Raw genomic sequence first — 20,204 nt, 5'->3', positions numbered from 1 at the left:
AGCCTGATCTCATCATAAATCGGAAGCTAAGCAGGGTCAGTATTTGGACCACCAAGGAAGACACTGCAGAGGAAGGCAATGGCAAACTCTCTCTGCTTCTCACTTGCCTTGAAAGCATATTACTGGGTTTACCATAAGTTTGACAGCATATACGCACGCACACCTGAACATTTGCACTAGTGTGAGTAAGAGCAGATTTTTTCAGTTCAGAATAAAAAATGAGTAAGAGGGGGTATGACAGAGATTTATAAAATTATGTATATGGTGGTAAGAGAACTTTTTCTCCCTCGAGCTCAAGGGCATCCAATGAAGTCAATCAATTTAGGATGGGCAAAAGGAAGTACTTCTTCATTCAACTAGTTATGAAATTGGGGCATTCAGTGCTATTGGATGCAGTGAGGGCCCTGGCATAGATAGCCTGAAAAGAGGATTAGACTGTCACGGAGGAAAGGTCCATCAAACTCCTTATCCATAGACATTAAACCTCTGAATACCGGTGCTAGAAAGCATCGAAAGCAAGGGAGGCCGTGGCATCTATGCCTTGTTTGTTTGCCTTCCAGGACAACAGGTTGACCATGATATAAAACTGGATGCTGAACCAATGGACCACTGGTCTGATGGCATCTCTTATAAGCTGAGATTTTGATAAAAACGGCAAGGGATAAGGGCATGAGAGGGCACAATTTTTTTTCTAGAGACACCTTTTGTACTTTCCTTTCTTCCATCTCCTTTTCTACATGGCATATCTGTCTTAAGATCCCTCCCAACCCTTGGGTGTGGCAGAACTGCCAAGCAAAAATTAGGAAGTCATCATCGCCTACCTGTTTGCAATATTCACAGCTACTGAACTTCCATCTGGAATCAAATCCATGTCCATGTTGTCCCAGTGTATCTGAAAATCAACATAAAAACTGAAAAAAATGGATTCTATTGGCTTTTCTGAGGATGTAAGACGGGACTCGTTTTGATCCTTGAAAAAAATGTCCAAGGATTCTGGCACCTGCATGGACAAAAAGCCATGCAGGAGATAGGGGTTGAAGTGAGATGGGGAATTCCCATTAAGCAAGCAGGAAAGATGGTCGGATGCAACCCCACGAAGACCAAGCTAAAAAGCCTCAGACTCAACTCTGGGCTATGTAGTCCAATCTCCTGGTCTATGCAAGGAATCCAAAGCCAGAGCACCTCTGATAGAAGGCTCTTCAGCTTCTGCTTGAAGTCCTTGCCTCTGTAAAGCCCACCCACCTAAGCCATAGGCAACTGATTTAAGTTTTTCTTACAAGTAAGAAGATTCTCCCTAATGTTTGGCTGAAATCTACCCTCCTGAAACCTACACTCATTACATCTACTCTTGCCCTCAGCAGCCCCAAAGAACATGCCTTCTTCCAGGTGACGGCCTTCCAGGTATTTTGAAGAGTGTGGTCACTCCCACCCTACCCCACATCATCTCTGATAGATGACCATCACCACTGAAGCACATATAGCAGCTAAGGAACAGTAACAGCTGAAATCAATGGGAGAAATACATGTCATTAGCTGGTTGGATGCTCTTCCATAAAAAGACAAGCAATTCTGAAGCATTACCAAACATTACAGTGCCAGCCCAAGAGGTGTGCCAATCTTTTGGCAATACTCACATTGTAACACAGCTGGAGGTCTGCTACCGTATCATCGTGATCACAATCAAGAACCGCCTGCAAACTCCTTGTTAACAAAACCAAAACAAACAGGAAAATAATTTTTAGGATATGAAGTTTCGAGTCAGAGCTCCCTTTGTCAGACCCAAATCTTGCTCTTCTACTACAGACCCACATGGCTACCCTCCTGAAACTAGGAAAAGAATGTTTTCTCAATTATTACAACGTAAAATTTAGTAATGCTTTTAAATGGAGTGGTGGGCCAAGACCACCACCAGCCTGCCATTGCATTGGGGCCACACTCCAATCTTCACTGCTCACAGTGACTGCTGGTAAGCCAGTCACCATATTTCATTCCAAAACATGACATTTGGAAGTCGAGCTCCAGCAATGACCACTTGAGAGCAGAAGAGCAAATGTTATCGGTGAAAGGGAAAAGCAACAGACCAATGTAACAATTCACTGATCTCTTTTCTCTCAGGCAAGGTAAAATACATTACATTTTAGGAGAGAAGCTCAGTCTAGAAAACCTCAACAGGAATTTTTTTTTAAAAAGCTACATGTAAGCTTCTGTGACATTCTGCACTCTCCATCATGTCTTAACAGTGTGTGGCTTCATCAGTTTTGCAGTCTGGTCGGACCTGGAACACCCTTTAGCATTTATTTTTGTTGGAATAGGTGACTCAGCCTGCCTTTGGACACTGGGGGGCGCTGCATGTCTCTTTGAATGTAATGTATAAGTCTAGCAATCTGCCACTCTCTTGTCTAAGGTGGGAACGCCTACTGACTCCTCCTCTCTTGCCTCTGTACCTCTTGGGAGATTTCACACCTTCCCTCATGCTCTTCCAAGGAAAAGATGTAAAGTCACCATACTCCTCATGGAGCCCTTCTCTTTGTCCACAAACCTGCACCTACAACCTCGCTGCCTAGTTTCAGGCCGTGGTATTAGCCTAGAGAATGTAACTCTTTAGATAGGATCTTTCCCTTGTTATTACCAGAAGATATTGCTATGGAGAAATCTGCTACAATAAACTGTAAGTTCTATCTTTCTATGAATTTTGTCTGAGGATTAATTAATGCACGTTTGTGAGGGTTTAAACGCTTCTGACTAAATTACTCTGCTATATGTTACTCTGCTAAGTTACTAAACTAAATATATAAAATATCATAATCTTCTAACAATTTTTAAGGTTAAAAAAAAATTAACATCATCTTGGTAGATTCTGCTGTGAAATTTGAACTGGCACTACTGCAAGAAGAGCATGGCTAGAGATATATGAATACTGAACCCCAAAAAAGCCACTTACTTTCCTAAGACAGGGCTCAGCTCTTTCAAGTCATCGAGGGAGGGTTTCTTGCCCATCAGTTTTTTAAAGGCAGCCAGAGGGAGAGGGACATGGGCAGTGACCCTGTTGTAGAGGCAGAGCCCATACAGGATCCCAAAGAGGTAATACTTCTTCATTTCTGCAGAAGGCTGCAATTAAAGAGAACACAAGGTCAGGGCAGGGCTTTTTTTTCTGGGAAAAGGGGTGGTGGAACTCAGTGGGTTGCCAGCACAGGGGGCAACTCTTGGCGGGAGGTGGTGCCCCTGGTACCACATGTGCGCGCACAAACTGACGTCTAATGACGTCGCTTTGGGTCAGCTGGAACAAGGGGGGAGTTTTTAAAAGTTTAAATCACCTTCAGTGAAAATGGTCACATGGCTGGTGGCCCCGCCCCCTGATCTCCAGACAGAGGGGAGTTTAGATTGCCCTCCACGATGCTGAGGGCAATCTAAACTCCCCTCTGTCTGGAGATTGGGGGGTGGGGCCACCAGCCATGTGACCATTTTCAAGAGGTTCTGGAACTCTGTTTCACTGTGTTCCAGCTGAAAAAAAGCCCTGCGTCAGGGTATACGCCTATGCACCAGCTTCATTCTTCAGACAGCTTTCTCCTGGTAGTACCATTGCCTAAGATAGTCCATATGGACACAGTTGGGTCCAGGCTGTCTCTGTAAATCTCTTCCTCTGTGTGCCTTCACTTCTTGCATTCACCAAGGTGTATAAGGCAGTTTTATTCCAAAGAACATTTGGTGGAAGATGAGCTGTTTGGGAAGACCTATCTGTACTTTTACCTGCCTTTATTGGCGTTGAACCTTGTGAATTGTTTTTAACAGTGCATTTTAATTGTGGATTTTTAACTTGCTGATGGGTGGATATGATGTTTTTGTGGCCTTGAAGCTTTTGCTATTTTCTTAGCTGCCTTGTGTCTGAGGAGATGAAGAACAGGGTGTAAATATTTGAAGTAAATAAATGGCAATAGGGAGTGACTTTGAATGTGACCAGCACTTGGTACTACTGGCACTCTGCCTACTAGCATCTGCTGTGCCTGGCAGCAGCTTCTCAGGTCAACAGATAAGAATCTTTTGCCTTTTTGCTACCCTGAGAACTTTGCGCTGGAGGCAAAATTCAAAACTCTCTATTTGCAAAGTATGTGCTTGAGCATGAGTATGTTCCCTTTGACCAGGGCTTTTTTTCCAGCTGGAACATGGTGGAACAGAGTTCCAGCACCTCTTGAAAATGGTCACATGGCTGGTGGCTCTGCCCCCTGATCTCCAGACAGAGGGGAGTTTAGATTGCCCTCCGCAATCTGTCTGGAGAGGCAATCTAAACTCCCCTCTGTCTGGAGATCAGGGGGTGGAGCCACCGGCCATGTGACCATTTTCGCCGAGAGCAATTTAAGCTTTTAAAAACTCCCTCCTTGTTCCAGCTGACCCAAAGTGACATCATTGTACGGTCCTGGGAGCATGTGCGCACTTTGCGCACGCGTATGTGGTACCAGGGGCACCACCTCCCACCGTGAGTTGCCCCCTGTGCTGGCAACCCACTGAGTTCCACCACCCTCTTTTCCCAGAAAAAAAGCCCTGCCTTTGACACATAGTACAGTCCCGTTGACACATTTTTTATCCCACCTTCTTAATAGCTCACGGTGGCATGGATCATTTTCCCTCCCTTCTCTATTTTATCCTGTGAAGTAGCTTAGGCTGAAAGTATGCGACCAGCCCAAAGTCACCCAGTGAGCTTCCATGGCAGAGTGGGAACTTGAATCCAGATCTCCCAGATCTGAGTCCAACTTTCTAAATCAGTAGACCACACTGATAGCTCAAGCAGCTATCAACTATAAGCCACATGTCTAGTAACGTTCACGCGCAGCGACTGGCTCATCAAAGGGTATTTGGGCATGTAAGCTAGGAAGGCCATAGATGCCGCTACAACCTGAACAAGTTTCTCTGTGCAAGCTTCTTTTCAGCAGTTGTGAAAAGCATCAGTGGCCAAATGCAAAAGTTTCAGCTACATCCAGATATTCAGTAATGTTTTGCTCAGAGTTCTGGGTGTGAAAGGAACTACCTTTACAAACAGAGATACAGACAGGAACTCAGGAGTCCTACATTCTATAAATGCCTCCAAATATTGACCTCATGATGATTCCAAGGATGGCTCTTGGAAAGAAAATGGCTATCAGATTTAAACCTCTTCACTGTAAAAGCAACCCTATTCGAAATTAAACCCCTTCCTTGACCATCTCCTAATTTAAACTTCTAAAACAAGGCCAGAGACCACAAATTTATAAATGTAGTGAAAATAGTATTCTAATATTTATAACATCATTTCAAAAATTTAAATCAAGTCAATCAAAGTTCCTTTAGCCTGCAATCTAGATTAACTTTTAAAGCCAAACAGCAACACCATGTTGATTCCGCACACTTTGGATAAAGCACTTTCAATGCACTTTATCAATCGTTTGAGGTGGATGTTTTTGTTCCGCACACGAAAAAATCCATTCCAAATGATCTGTAAAGAGGATTGGAAGTGCATTATCCAACGTGTGCGGAATCAGCCATTGTTCTATCTATTCATCACGTTGTACCCAGTCCTCCCTCCAAGACAGTCAAAGCAACATACATAATTCCCCCTCCCTTATTGTATCCTCACGGGAATCTTGTGACGTTCGCTGGGCTGAGTAAGCAGGGAGGGCAGGTGCCATTCTGCATTGCTTCCTTGTGCCTAGAAGCTTCTCTGAAGCATAAGCTTACCCTAGCTGGAAACCACATCGGAGAATTCTTCTCACAGTACATAAACATGCCATAGTCCGGATGGACCATCTCCTCAAACACATACAAAAAGAATTCGACCAAAATCCCTCCAGCTTCTGGTCTACCCACTTCTCCTTCAAACTGAATCTGCCAAAAAAAAAAAAGAGATTTTTTTTTAACCTAACAGTACTGAACTCACAGAATGTGAGGCGAAGAAAGAGCAAACATCTTTCACTGGAATTCACAGCCCCCCCACCTTCATCGGTAGGGTCACCTTTCTCCTCAAATGTAGGATTTGGCCTTTCATATGTAGTGGTACAATAATGGAAATCACCAGCCACTAAGGCCAGGTGGTTTACAGTCCAGATACTTCTGTGCAAAGCTGCCCCTGCCCCATAAACTACTGGAGGCTGTATGTGAGAAAGGAAACAGAATTCTATCTTGACTTTGGGTCAAATTGGCCCATCAGGTAGTTTAGCTTCCTTTCGTATGGCAGGAATCAGCAGAGTTCTAAGTTATTATCATTTTGTCTTGTTTGGGGGTTCTGTTGCAGGTTTCATCTCATTTGGCTGCTCATCACTTTGTGGACTTTCTGGGGAAGAGTGATGTGAATGTTTTTGAAAGGACAAGTTTGGAAATGTCAAGAGGATTCTTCAGGGCCATTTAAAAGAGGGTTCAAGATTGAATCAAGCCTGAATTCTCCCTATAAGCTAAAACGACTCAGCTGAGGCTATTGTATTTTGGTCGCATCTTGAGAAGACAAGACTCACTGGAAAAGACAACAATGCTAGGAAAAGAGGAAGGCCCAACATGAGATGGACTGACTCGATAAAAGAATCCATAGCCTTCAGTTAGTAAGACCAGAGCAAGACTGTCAATGAGAGGAGTTTTAGAAATAGTTAATACACAGGGTAGCTAGAAGTCTGAAGTGACTCAAAAGCACAAAATACGCGCACACATTTTTAAGCATGGGATTTCAGTGTCCAGGAATTGACCAGTACCTGGAAGATGTTGTGTTCTGGCTAGCACAGGGTGATGATCCTCCTCTGCAGGAAGGAGACCAATTATCTTGCCCTTTAGTGCCTTCCTAAATACTCCAAGGCATTTTTTCCAAGTTGCCTGGACCCTTTAAGTCCTTTGCAACCTACAGGTGGATCTGCAGCCACATTTTACCCACTCCAGAGCCAAATGTTGATTGCATTTCCACAGCTTGGCGACAATACCGCCTAACGCCAACTTACCAACAACTGCATTTTCAGGGATATGTCTTCCGCCTGACTCAATTTGTGCAAAGTATCTTCTACAAGGTTATGGCGTCGTACCCGCAAGGGAAAGACTGGCAGTTTGGGATATTCATCAATTTTGTTCAGGTGGTTGTTAACAAGTATTTGATGGGCTTCTGCCTTTATGCACTGGAGGAAAAATAAAAGGAAAATATTTATGTAGTACTTTAGTCATTTGCCATGACCTGGATGGCCCAGGCTAGCTCAATCTTGTCAGACCTTGGAAGCTAAGTAGGGTTGGCCCTAATCAGTGCTTGGATGGGAGACCACTGAAGAAAATGAGGGTCACTATATGGAGGCAGGCAGTGGTAAAGCACCTCTGAATGTCTCTTGCCTTGAAAGCCTGTGCAGGGGTCACCATAAGTTGCCAGTGACTTCATGGCACTTTTCACCACCATTTTAGTCACTTAGATCCTTCTGAGCATAACTGGGGGAGGAGCAGGGGAGGCGTGCTCAGTGTGACATCACAGTCCACATCGGACCCATCCCTGTTGGGACTGCTCAGGAGAAGGTCCCCATACATCCAGTATAGCACCTGTTATCTACGTCAATCACTTGCTTCTACAGCTAAGCGAAAACAGTAGAAATCTTACAGTATCCTGTTCTGGGCAATGCTGAATATGACCTCTGCTAGACAAGGAGCTACAGGCAGACGAACCTCAAGATAGTTTCTGCACCTCAGACCTCGTGTTACTTTTTCAAAAAAAAAATGGACCTCCCCTCCTCATTTTCTCTAGCCTTGTACACACTCTGTGGCTGGATAAGGTCTTGCCTCTGGAAACCAGAAAGCACAGCTAAAGCCTTTTCTCCAGTCCTGCCTTGCTGACTTTTTTCCTCTTCCTTCTCACAGTTACTCTACAGGTTACTTCTTTTATGAGTTCTCCACAGAGCCAACCTGTGCTCCACACAGACACGTCAGCAGGGCTTTTTTTTCAGCAGGAACGCAGTGGAACGGAGTTCCAGAACCTCTTGAAAATGGTCACATGGCTGTTGGCCCCGCCCCCTGTTCTCCAGACAGAGGGGAGTTGAGATTGCCGTCAGTAGCGCGGAGGGCAATCTAAACTCCCCTCTGTCTGGAGATCGGGGGGCGGGGCCACCATTTTCTCCAAGGGCAACCCACTGAGTTCCACCACCTCTTTTCCCAGAAAAGAAAGCCCTGCATGTCAGCATGGGGATTGGTGTCTATTAAAAAAAATAGAGTGCCAATGAGCTCAGAAAACTGCTCCCAGGGGAGGAAGACCTCCTGCCTTTCTCCTAAGCTTTTTCCCCATGCAAAAGCTGTGTGAGGAAGGAGAACTTTCCCCTTTCTGCTGCCACATGGGCACACAATACCTCCACGTGGAGCAGAAAAACCCACACAATAGATTAAAACACCTTTCTAGATACCACACCTTACCTCTTGCAGAGTAGCAGAATCAAGATCAAATAGTTGCATCTTGGATATGGGATTGAAAACAAAAGGAAAGCGGCAGAAAGAGATGAGGGGGGAAGGATTCTGCAAGGAAACAGGGCGCATAGGTCAGACAGACATTCTACCCTCTCCAACTCTCTGCCCCATTAACCGCTACCCGGCATCAACACGTTTCTTCCTTCTTTTTAGATAAAGGGAAGAGAATGATGGGGGAAGGGTGATTCCTGCTGTGCTGCTACATTTCCCAAGCAAGCTGCTTAATTGCAACCCCGTTGCTACTTGGGAGTTGATTCCAATGACACATAAAGGCTATCCTTTAAAACAAAAAGTACATAAATGAGTGGTCAGCTTCTAGAAATGTCGTAATATGAGGTCATCCCTTTCCTTGCATCAACTGAAAAAAATGACAATTTTCTTTTTCTTTCTCCCTTTCTCGCTCTTTCTTTCAGAGAAGGTGTTCAGAAGTCAATGCAACTTTAGGTTAATTAAGTGGCATGATCTTGAAATATGTAGCACACAGATTCACAGCAGGGCAGCTATGGGCACCACGGTGCCTGCTTATGGGATTCCTGGTGCTCATTTGCTTCTTCCTCAAAACATTTCTTCCCCAAAGTAAAAAACAAACAAACTTGGCTTTTCTCCACCTTGTTGGAACAGAAGCAGCTTCTTAAGAGCCCAAGAGGCATCACCTTTGTGTCTACAAGGTACACACATTCAGAATCACCGGCCTCTATCGTACGAGAACACGGCCTAGAACCTCCCAATGTTTTGTGACTGTCCCCAGTTCCTCATGGCAGCCATTTTGTGGAGGCACCCACTCAACAGTCTCAAAACCCCAAGTTTCCACAAGTTCAAAGAGGGCATGCATTGTAATGTTTTAGGTAAGAGAAACTAGAGGTGAATGCAGGCGTACTCATGGCAGGGGAGAAGGAACAGGAAAGGCCAAAGGGAGCATCCAAAATCTTGCTTCTTATGAATCAGACTATTTATCCATTGACTCCAGTACTGTCCATTCTAACCAGCTGCAGCTCTTCAGAGTCTCACACTGAGACCTCAGCCAGCCCTGTTACTTGAGACACTTTTAACTAGAGATGCTAGGTCTGGAATTGTTACACAGCGCATTCTGCCTTGGAACAGTGGGCCCCCCTAAGCTTTGTAGACACATAGGACACAGAATCCTTGGCAATTTGTAGGAGATAGGTTTATGTAGCTTTCACAAACTAGACAGAACAAACAGTAACAATACTCACAAGATTATCAATCCAGGTGTGCCATCTGGCTAAATCAACAAAAAGGTTAATTTTCTGGGAGAGGTCATCAATATAGAAGTTGCTCAGCTGGAGTTTGCAGCCAGCCTTCTTGTTTACCTTGAAAGAGTATGCCATTTGAGAAAAGAAAAATTGTGTTAGTACGAATTCACAGTGACACACACACCCCTGCTTCCCTGAAGCACATGGTGGCCATCAGGAGAAGTGCCCACGGGAGCCTTGCTCTAATTGCTCTACCACATACATCACAAAAGCAAATACAGAGGGCAACACTGTGTGGCAACAAGAGTACGTGAGTCACAACCCACAACAGTAAGCTCTACAGACCAACACAATATAATTAATTAGGCAAACACACTACTGTGGCAAAAGTTGCCACAAACTTTTATATAAAGTTCCACTTTTTATAAATAAGGCTGATAATGCCAACTCCTTTGGCATTGCAAATCAACACAAAAATGCACAAACCAATAAGCCCAACCTCCCCCAGGGTATATCGTCCCAATAGAGTCTCTCAATAATTGAAGAATATAGTCCTTTCTTGACTGCAGCGGTCCATGACAAACACGTTCCGATGACCAACTCCCAACCGGGAGAATCCGCAGTCGGGACGCCAAGCCCGCAGGGAGGAAGGAGGGCCACCACACACTCAACAGGGCGCAAGCTGAACTCCTGTTTCGGGATTTCTTTTTCAAGAGTGCAGAGTATTGGGGGTTGCGCGGTTCCGCGATGCTTCAATCACTCCTCTAACTCCGTATGGATACCAGAGATCAGGTATCAGCTTGCGCCCTGTTGAGCACGTGGTGGCCTTCCTATAAATACAAATGGTATTTATAGAAAGATTTAGACAAACAGTGTGATCATGGCCCCCAGCCATTCAAAAAGGTGACAAAGAATGCCTGCCTTGTACAGGTCCTGAAGCACTTCCAGGATTGGAATCAGTTCTTGGCAGTGGGGACGAATAAGATAAAAAGGCAGCTGAGACACCACAGCCTTCTTTAGCACCTGAACGATGTTGTCAAAAAACGTGGCTGGCAAGGACGACCAATATTTTTCTGGAAGAAAAAGAGGGGTGAGGGGGGAATATGTAAACCTTCTCTTCAAAAAATATTAAGGGGTTATACATTCTTCACCATGCAACTCATTGCTCAGTTAGGAATGTTAGGAAACATCTAAACGTTTTATCCAGCCCTTCCTACAAGAAGGCTCGGGCAGAGTATAAGGTTCTCTCATCTATTTTATCCCCACAACAATCTTGTGAGGCAGGTCAGGGGGCAAGACAGCAATTAGGCCAAGATCATCCAAAGTGCTACATCGCAGAGTGGGAATTGGAACTTGGGTCTCCCCCAACCTGAGCCTAACATCCTAACTCAAAGGTTCCAAATCTTTTGGCGCCAGTGGTAGGCTTACCAGTAGCCCGCCAGTGGTGGGCAATCTGCCGGGGGTTTGCCTAGTTGCCAGCCAACCCTCCCTGCCACCACACAGTGATCACCTGCCACTGGCAGGCAACCCAGGAAAAAGCATACCGGGTGTGTTCCCGGCGAGAAACGATGACATGCAGGCTGCAGGCATGCTCCTGCACTCCTGGAAGTGATGTTATCATGCTTCGCAGGAGTGCGTGTGAAGCACATGCGCAAGGAAACAACAAGAGGTAAGTCCCAGGTCCCTCACCTCCCACCAAGAGGGTACAGGGATCTGGGGACCATAGCCTGTGGGCACATTTGATATTTTGACAAGAGGGATTAACAGTACCAATTCTGGCTTAGGAAATTCCTGGGGGCACTGCTTGGGGAGTGAGCTCAGTGGGGTTTGTGATCTTCTACCGTCTGCCCTCTGAAGATGCGCTTCTTCCACAGGAGCTGTTCTCTGTAGTTTAGAGATCAGCTGTAATTCCAGAAGAATTCCAGCCCTCATCTTGAGGCTGGTAACCCTACAGAGGGTCGTGGGCTACATCACAAAATGGCTGCCAGAGGAGGCAAAGCCAAGCACAAAATGTGAGAGAGTGAAGTTAATCAACCTCTTAGAGCAGAACCACAAGTGACAAAAGGCACAGACTGGACACTTGTCTGCTTCCCTCAAGTTTTGATGGGAAACGTAGGCATCCTGGTCTCGCAGCTTCGCTCTCTGACTGCTGTCCAATGGACTTTTCAACTGTCACTTGTCCAACATTCCGCCAAGCTGCCTACATTTCCCATCAAAACTTGAGGGAAGCAGACAAGTGTCCAATCTGTGCCTTTTGTTATACCTTGGGAATAACCTTGGGAAGTTATACCTTGGGAATAAAAGGGAAAGGGCAAGGAGAAGGTGAATAAACATCTACAAACCTAGAGGATGGGGGGGGGGAGAAGCAGAATTGCCCAGAGAGATGAAATGAGGGGAGGGCTTTCCCTCATCTTGGGAGAAGAAAGGTTCCTCCAAGGTTCCTCATTTTCCATTTCCTTTCTTTCCCTGGCTTCCTTGTCATTTCCACATGCTTTCTCAAGCCATCTTTGATCTGATCTGAGAAAGTCTCAAAAGATGACAAAGTTATGGAAAGACAACAAATGGAAACTGAAGAAGTGAGGCACCTTGGAGAGTAGCCACTTCAGCTGCAATTCTGTAATTCTGCCTTCCCAGTTGCAGGCCCTCTGCTCTCCCCAGCATTGCCCCGCAGACAGTTTCACCCACCTGCCCGGGCTCACCGCAGCCCAGGTGTTGGGCAGCATGATCTGCTCTGGGTGCCACCCCTCCCACTAAAGCTCACCTGTAGGGTGGTGTGGCTCTCCTCACAGGAGATCTGCAGAGCTGCTTACCTACTTGGAGATCCACCTCCAACAACTGACAGCAGATAAAGTAGGGAAAGTCCTTTTATCGGCACGAGGGTCTTGCCTTTACAGTGCCCCTGCCCATTTCCCAGGAGCATATGGCAGGCACTAGAGAAGTGCCAGCAGGTATCACGGTGCTTTTGTGCATCATATTGGAGACTGGGTAGGACTCACCTAGAATGTCAGAAGAGCGCTTGCTCATGCCATTGATGGCTTTTGCGAAGGGCAGAGCCAAGGACTGAAAGTTCTGTGCTTCAAGAGCTGCAAAGCACTCAGGCAGCAGAAGGCAGCAGGAAAGGGCCTCTTGGTGAGGAGAATTCAGTGGAAGGGAGGAGATCAGATGGTTCACCAGAGAGAAAGAGACCTGCGGCCATTTTGAAAACAGTACTTTTAGTCAGGTACAGACTGAAAAGCACATACCTGGTGTATTCCATACAGCACTAGTTTGTTTTTGGCAATACATCACACCTAAAATAGTCAGAATAGATGGTGCTTCAGGATGAAACGATCCATTGCCAGAAACACTAGCTGCCAATGTGCCGTGAAGTTCATAGCCCACACCAGGCGAGGACACAGAGTGGGGGAGCAGGAAATTCACAACTTGATGACACCAGGAGAACCCAGGGCAAGTTGTACAACCCACTATGGACAGAGGGGGAAATTCATACGAGAACAGTGGCCCATGTTTCTTATAATGTGTAACTACACCCTAAATTTTAAAACAACTGTGTTAAAATTACAGGCAATAGCAAATTAATCTGAGCTGGAATTTTCCTCAAGAACTGATCCCAAGTCTGGATCATGGGAAGTTAACAATAAAGGACATTGGTTATGAGAATCTATAAAGTGCCTTTCCCTGGTGTTAAGGATAGCTGCATTATCTCATCGGTCCTTCACAGGTGATGTGAATGGGAAGAACTTCCATGTCAGAGGATGTGACTTGCCGGCACAAGTACCCACCTTATCTTGAGAACCAAAACAGAGAAATGTGACACTCCTGCTCAACAAGGCATACTATAATTTATTCTACGTGATTTGGGGTAGCCAGGGCAGAGAGGCTGAGGGCTATGCAAGCCACACAGGCTCCGCATCACTGTCAACTAAAAGCATGGGTCAGTGACACTGATGTATCCTAAAATAAGTTTTCAAACAGCAATACTCCAAAAGGCTTCAGATGTCCCCCTCCTGTATTTCTGCATGAAATGAGTCTGCCATGTGATTGGAAGAAAGTAAACCCAGAGCTATAACTCACACAGGTACACAACAGGCAGCCTCTGCTACTAGGACTGTCTTAATTTCACACTACACTGCAAACTTGTTTTTATCCTCACTGTATCTCAAGTTATATTTCTATGTATTCATCCCTTCCCTGTCCATGTCAGGTTTCTGATGAGACAAATTCTAGTTCTGGCGATAGTCCTTGCAATTGAATTGATCCAGGAAATTAGGGGAAAATTCATAATTTTGTTTTCAAAAGTTTACAATTCCATACTAAACCCTAATAAAATGGATTACCCTCTAGTGTTTCCCCTGTAATTACTTCCAAGTTACATTGTATACTCTGACACAATGGATCATTAGCCCACATAAGGTAAAACAGACAAAATATCAAGTGAAACCTGGAAAATGCCGTATTTTCTTAATTTTGTCATATTTTCTCCAGCTTTTAATGCATTTCTATTGCTATGATATAGAAGGTGATGCTTTATAAAGTGTTGATTTTGTTTTCTTGACTGCTGGTGGCACGCCCAATGCAACCTCCAATTTAAAAATTTTATTTCTCTGACTTACTTTGGGTTCTGCTCAGGGCTGGCTTCAGCGTCGACGGCTGCCTCTGTGTGCTCGTGCCAGACTGCGTGATGATGTCACTGCATGTGACATCATCACGCAGGGCTGGTGCACACGTGGGGGGGGCCTTCCAACCCTCCCATTCAGTTTCTCTGTGGGCCAGATGCAGCCGGCGGTCCTGGCCGCAGAGCAACTGAACGGGAGGCTGCCCGCTCAGCTGCCCCACACTGCCGCCACCAGCACACACTCCTGGCCAGTAGCTGCAACTCCGTGGTGTGCACCCCTGCCCCCACGCTGGCGCCCCTCTGGCACCTTAGCGCCCTGAGGTGGCTGCCGGGCCAGCCTCAATGGGCAGGCCGGCCCTGGTTCTCCTACACCCCAATACCAGATTGGTCAAATACACATTGTGTTCAGATAAAGATAGATTAAGGTAGCTCTTGTCTCAATAAAGTCAGCCTACCTCTATGGTGCCATGGATCTCAATTTTTTTGCTGAAACATACAGACTCCGCTACTCTTCCAAAATTCATGACCAATGGGAGTTTCTGTATGTACCATCTATAATTTTCCCAAGCATGGCCCACACATATTCATTCTCATCTCAGCATTAATAAGGGCTAGAAACTTGGAAATTTTTAAAAGCGATTTTCTGCTACTAATACTAAAAGCAAAATTCTGCTACCAATACCAAATTTCACAACTGTGGATGTATAGAATATACACATCTCTATCTACATTTCTCTTTTTCGATTTCAGAACCTATTCTTCTCTCCAGACACAATCCATGACCAACTGCACCCACCCCCATGTTGTCACAAATAAAGAGATTCTTTACCCTGCCAGTGATCCAGTCTTTTTTGGTAAGCTCACAGAATACTTCTCTTGCTTTTTGTAGGTCAACTGCTATACAACAGCCAGTTTCCAGAGCAAATCTAAGGGAGATACAGCACAAAAGAAGGAGGGGAAAGAATGCTTGCAATGTATCATTCAAGCAAACATGCCTTATTTGCCACCAAATTTTCTGCAAAAAAACACCTCACCTTGGTTTTAAAAAACTTGCAGTTAAACAGGCAGGGGAAGAAAATATCACTTCTATTTCTCTACAATAAAAAAGATAAAGAACAACATGTCAACCTTCTTAAATGCATGCTGGATATGTATGCAGTTTTCTTCTGATGCATCCATTATATTTCAGGAAAGAACAGTCATGGGAACATGTGAAGCTTTTTAATGCCAAGCCCCTCTAGCTCCCAGTACAATCTACTTTCTGTGTATAAAGTGCCATCAAGACACAACTGACTTATGGCAACCCCAGCAAAGGGCTTTCAAGGCAAATGAGAAGCAGAGGTGGTCTGCCATTGCCTTCCTCTGCAGAGTCTTCCTTGGTGGTCTCCCATCTAAGTACCGACCCTGCTTAGCTACCGAGATCAGACGAGATTGGGCTATACCATGCTGCCTTCTCTCCACAGTCTACTTTAACTGACAACAACTCTTTTAAGGTCTCAGAGAGAGGGAAAATTCATTCCCCGTACCTACTATCCAAGATCCTTCAACTGGAGATGCCACTAACTGAGCCTGGGACTTTCTGCACACAACACTGATAATTCCATCACTATGCCACACTCTCTCTATACAGAACAGCAGAGAAGCCCCATTGTTACAGAGCAGAATTGTCTACAGCGGCTCTCTCACTAGAAGTCAGAAATAGTGGCAGCCATGATTAGACATGGGCACGAATGGAAAAAAAAAAGAACAAGCTGTTCATGGTTCGTTGCCATCCACGAACAACGAACAGTAACAAACATGACCCTGTTCACAAACATGTTCGTTGTTCGTGGCCCCTTAAAGATCCCTTTAAACTATCAGCTGGCAGGTGGAATTCCGCCCTGCCACCTTCCAGCTGATAGTTTAAAGGGCCCTTTCCTGCCACATGCAAGGGGCAGGGCCCTTTAAACACCCCACAAACTGACCTTCCCAATGTCCAATACCCACCAAATTTGCAGGGGACATAGTCCTCACTGTCCTCCGAAGACCCCCCACAAGTTTCAGAGAGATTGCACCCCAGGAAAGGCATGATCCATGGGTCCTTCCCTTTGTTGTCATTTTCTGTTCACAGTGGCAGAAACGGGACTCCCTGCTGGAAGTATTTTGAAGCCAGATGGAAAGCCAGAAGGAGTTCAGACAGAGTTCAGTCCCTGCTGTTGCCAGGGGAATTGATTGAAAGGCCCCAGACTGTCTGGCTTGATGAACGGCTGATGAAGGCAATGAACGAGGCTTGCAACAACCACTTGTTCGTTTAGAATGGAGCCTCACGAATGGCATGTTTGTGAACAGACGAATGGGCTGTTACTGTTTTTTTTTCCCATTCATAATGCTGTTCATGCCCATGTTTAGCCATGATTAGTTCGAGACACGTGTCTTATGGATATCTGCTCTCCCTTTCCCCATAAAACAAGAGAATCAACTGAAACCTTTTTGCCTTCTGCCGTGTTTCACTTTCTGCTGTAGCTGACATCCACTTGTCGATCAGTGCTCTGTCCATTTGGCTGATCTTTGGCAAAGTTTCTACAGATGAGGGTCCAGTTGTGTATTTAGATGCCTTTAAAACAAAACAGAAGAAAAAAAACCCAAGAAAAGCCAATGTTCTCATGATTTGCAAAGACCAGTATGTACTCGTCTATATGCCCCTCCTTACTGAAATAACACCAGTGAATGCTGATAGTCTCATTCAGGCATATCATGCATTTCTAAAGATTTGTATAATGTTTCAAGCACTTCCTGTATGTGATTTTAGCAACATAGGCAACAAACCAGTAAGATTAACAGTATTATCCCCACATTGCTGGTGGGATGGGTTGGAGCAGAGAGAGAGAGAATAGCAACACCTAAGGATGTCTAGTGAGTACCATGTCTAAGACCAGATCTGAACAACTACTCTGGTTCCAAGCTTGCACTGTAAGCAGTTACAACTATACTAGTTGTGCCAAGCCTCAACTACAAGCTGTAGGCAATGCTTACCAAAGCAAATGTTCTTAGGTCAACAGAACGTACAGGTGACTCTACCTGTGGCTGAACGCTGCTGGCAAAGTTGACATACGTTCCAGCAAAAATCTGTTTTACTTGGATACCCGACAATTCTGCAATGACATGAAACAGTGTCAGTGCTAAATATTCAGGCAACATTGTTTATGACCTGCTGTCTTCCATTCTCCAGTGCCCTGGATCTTCAGTGTAACCCTACAGAGATGCTTTTAAGCTGTCTGACTAGACAGCACGTTCTGTTTTTTTACTTCCCCATTCCCCAACCTTCTCCTCTCCTTGTTAATATTCCTTGGTGACATGGGAGCTAGCTCATGATCACATGTTTATATTTTTGTGAAACTGTTGATTTTACAATACACTGTTGCAGGGTTTTAAATTGGTGGGGTTAACTGGATCTTAATCCGTTTTATCAAGACTTTTAACACAATCTCCCCATGAACAACAAAGCTGAATCAAGAATTTAGGATTCCTCAGCCATTGAAGTTGCTAACTAGCTTAATCAATTAGTGCTAATGGGAACAGCCTAGTTTGTGTTGTACACAATTATACATCTCCCTGTATTTCCTGGCTATCTGGCCTTGCTGTTTCAATTTTTCTTTCTTCATAACCTCATATAATCTCTGCCCAGTGAAGACCTGTTGCACACATCTGATGAAATGGCATAGAGTTTACAGAAGGTCATGCTGAAATAAAATCTTGTTAGGGAGCAATTCTAAGCAGATCTTCTTAGAAGTGAGTCCCATGTTATTCAATGGGGCTTACTCCCAGGAAACTGTCCTTAGCTTTGCAGCCTCTGTCTTTAAAGGCTCACAAGACTTCTGTTTATTTCTACTGCAACAGACTAATATGGCCTCCCCTCTTTATCTGTAATGGGTTCTTACTGACTGCAGCAGTTTCATTTCTAATTTTCTGTGTCTGGACTACCAATGGGAAATACTTAAAGAAGAAGAGATTCTTACTTTCTTTGCTGCTGGTCTCATGCTCAATGCTAGGGATGGGCACGAACCATGAAAAAAACGAACCATGTGGTTCATGGTTCACGTTTTCACAAACCACGAACTTCCCCGAACTGGGGCAAGTTCGCGAACTGGTTCGTGGTTCATAGTTCCTGGAGTTTAAATGCCCCCTTCCATGCCGCTTAGCTCAGAGCAGTGGGGAAATGGCTATTTAAACTGCAAGTGGGGCTTGACTGGCTGGCCAGGAGTTCCCAGCCAGCCAGCTAAACCCCATCTGCAGTTTAAATGGCCATTTCCCCACTGCTCACTTTGCAGGAGCATGGAAAGGGGTATTGCTTTTTTAAACAAACAAAACAAACCAGCATACCAGTTCAGAAGTTCGTGGAAAGGAACTTCCATGAGTCGCTGGTTCACAAACCATGAACTCAGCTGGTTCGTGGTTCTTTTTGTGTCCCTCTACTCAATGCTACCTCAAAGTTTTTGCTTTATTTCTATGGCTTACTATGGGCTCTATCTGAACCTCATGCCAAAAAGTGAGGTACGTTTGTTCTCTCAACAGAAACCCCATACAGACAACCCCTCTGTGTGTTGACTAAACATGCAAAGAGAGAGGATGGGCAGAAGCATGATGGCCCTATTCCCAGAACTGTCCACACATGATTCCCTCCTCCTTAGACTGGCAACATTTGGAAAGCAGCGTGCCAGAACTTGAGGAGTGAACGTATGCACAGTAGAGATGGGCACAAACTGAAATACGAACCAAAATTCATCACAAAACGGGTTGGTTCATAGTTTGCGAACTGGTGGTACATCAGAGCGCATTTCCCACAAACTACAACGAACTTTAGGCTGGTTCATTTGGTTTGTTTTTCAATTCATCACTGCAGACAGCCTGGCACCGAACAATTTGTTTCCTAGGCAACAGAGGGGGCGGGACTTCTGCTGAGCTTGGGAACATCCCTGGAAGCGACGTTTTCACAGACCAAACAAAACAATTCACAAATCGGGCAAAATTCATGGCGGTTCGTGGTTTGTGAAATACAACGAACCACAAACCTCGTGGTTCTTTTTTTCCGGTTCATGCCCACCTCTAATGCACAAATATCTCTTCTGAAAATCTGCACTGCACAGATGACCCAGCAATCACACAGAGACAGAGGGCATGACCTGCATGCTCATGCCCTTCTATTCATCTCTGTTCATTCAGTCAAGGGGTCATGCGTAAAGGTGTTACTGATTCCAGTGGGAGAGTTACACACAGTACTTAAAGCTCTCCAAGTGAAATAAATGGGAACGAACTGCTCAGTTTGGGCTGGATCATAGCCACTGTTTAAAGTGCTTTGTATGCAAGATTAAAATAAGAGGGGTTTTTTTTAATAAAAAGAAAGGGGGAAAGGATACCATTAGGAGAAATAAGTGCACTAATGTTAAAATTCTGCATCTCATCCAACTTTAAAGAAGCTGTTCCATGTTCGCTGCAGCCACGTCCGAAAGATAACAGCTCGTCAGAAGCAGAGATATAAGCAAGAGTGTGATAGCTGTTGGAGAAAAAAAAAAGAAGTGTATGGGACAACAGAAATTCTCACGTTTGCCATTATAGGGAGCCAGTTTGGAGTAGTGGTTAAGTGCAGCAGGACTCTAATATGGAGAACCAAGTTTGATTCCCCACTCCTCCACTTGATGCCAGCTGGGTGACCCTTGGTCATTCACAGCTCTCCGAAGCTCTCACAGTCCCACCCACCTCACAGAGTGATTATTGTTGTGGGGATAATAATAACTTACTTTGTAAACTGCTCTGAGTGGATATTAAGTTGTCCTGAAGGGCAGAATATAAATCAAATGTTGTTGTTGCTGTTATTATTATAGAAGTTCCCCACCACACATTTGAAGGAATTTGTGAGCCAGGAGATCCACATTGCCCCATCGTGGGATGATCTTTGGGGTGTA

At 44.9% G+C, this 20,204-nt stretch overlaps 1 protein-coding gene across 1 annotated transcript in view; it reads right to left on the bottom strand.

Moving 5' to 3' along the window:
• Positions 1 to 20,204, bottom strand: part of LOC129337026 (probable E3 ubiquitin-protein ligase HERC6) — a 47,178-nt gene that overhangs the window by 2,188 nt on the left and 24,786 nt on the right. The window contains 14 exon segments of the mRNA XM_054990472.1: positions 822 to 892; positions 1,635 to 1,701; positions 2,942 to 3,108; positions 5,707 to 5,853; positions 6,948 to 7,118; positions 8,386 to 8,484; positions 9,651 to 9,767; positions 10,572 to 10,723; positions 12,647 to 12,836; positions 15,095 to 15,191; positions 15,300 to 15,359; positions 16,731 to 16,858; positions 17,323 to 17,396; positions 19,659 to 19,795. Coding sequence (XP_054846447.1) covers positions 822 to 892; positions 1,635 to 1,701; positions 2,942 to 3,108; positions 5,707 to 5,853; positions 6,948 to 7,118; positions 8,386 to 8,484; positions 9,651 to 9,767; positions 10,572 to 10,723; positions 12,647 to 12,836; positions 15,095 to 15,191; positions 15,300 to 15,359; positions 16,731 to 16,858; positions 17,323 to 17,396; positions 19,659 to 19,795 — 1,677 coding nt within the window.

This window comes from Eublepharis macularius, chromosome 10 (genome assembly GCF_028583425.1).
Source record: "Eublepharis macularius isolate TG4126 chromosome 10, MPM_Emac_v1.0, whole genome shotgun sequence".
Taxonomy (NCBI): Eukaryota; Metazoa; Chordata; class Lepidosauria; order Squamata; family Eublepharidae; genus Eublepharis; species Eublepharis macularius.
Note: the sequence above shows the minus strand (reverse complement) of the source record. Positions and strands in the feature narration are given on the sequence as shown.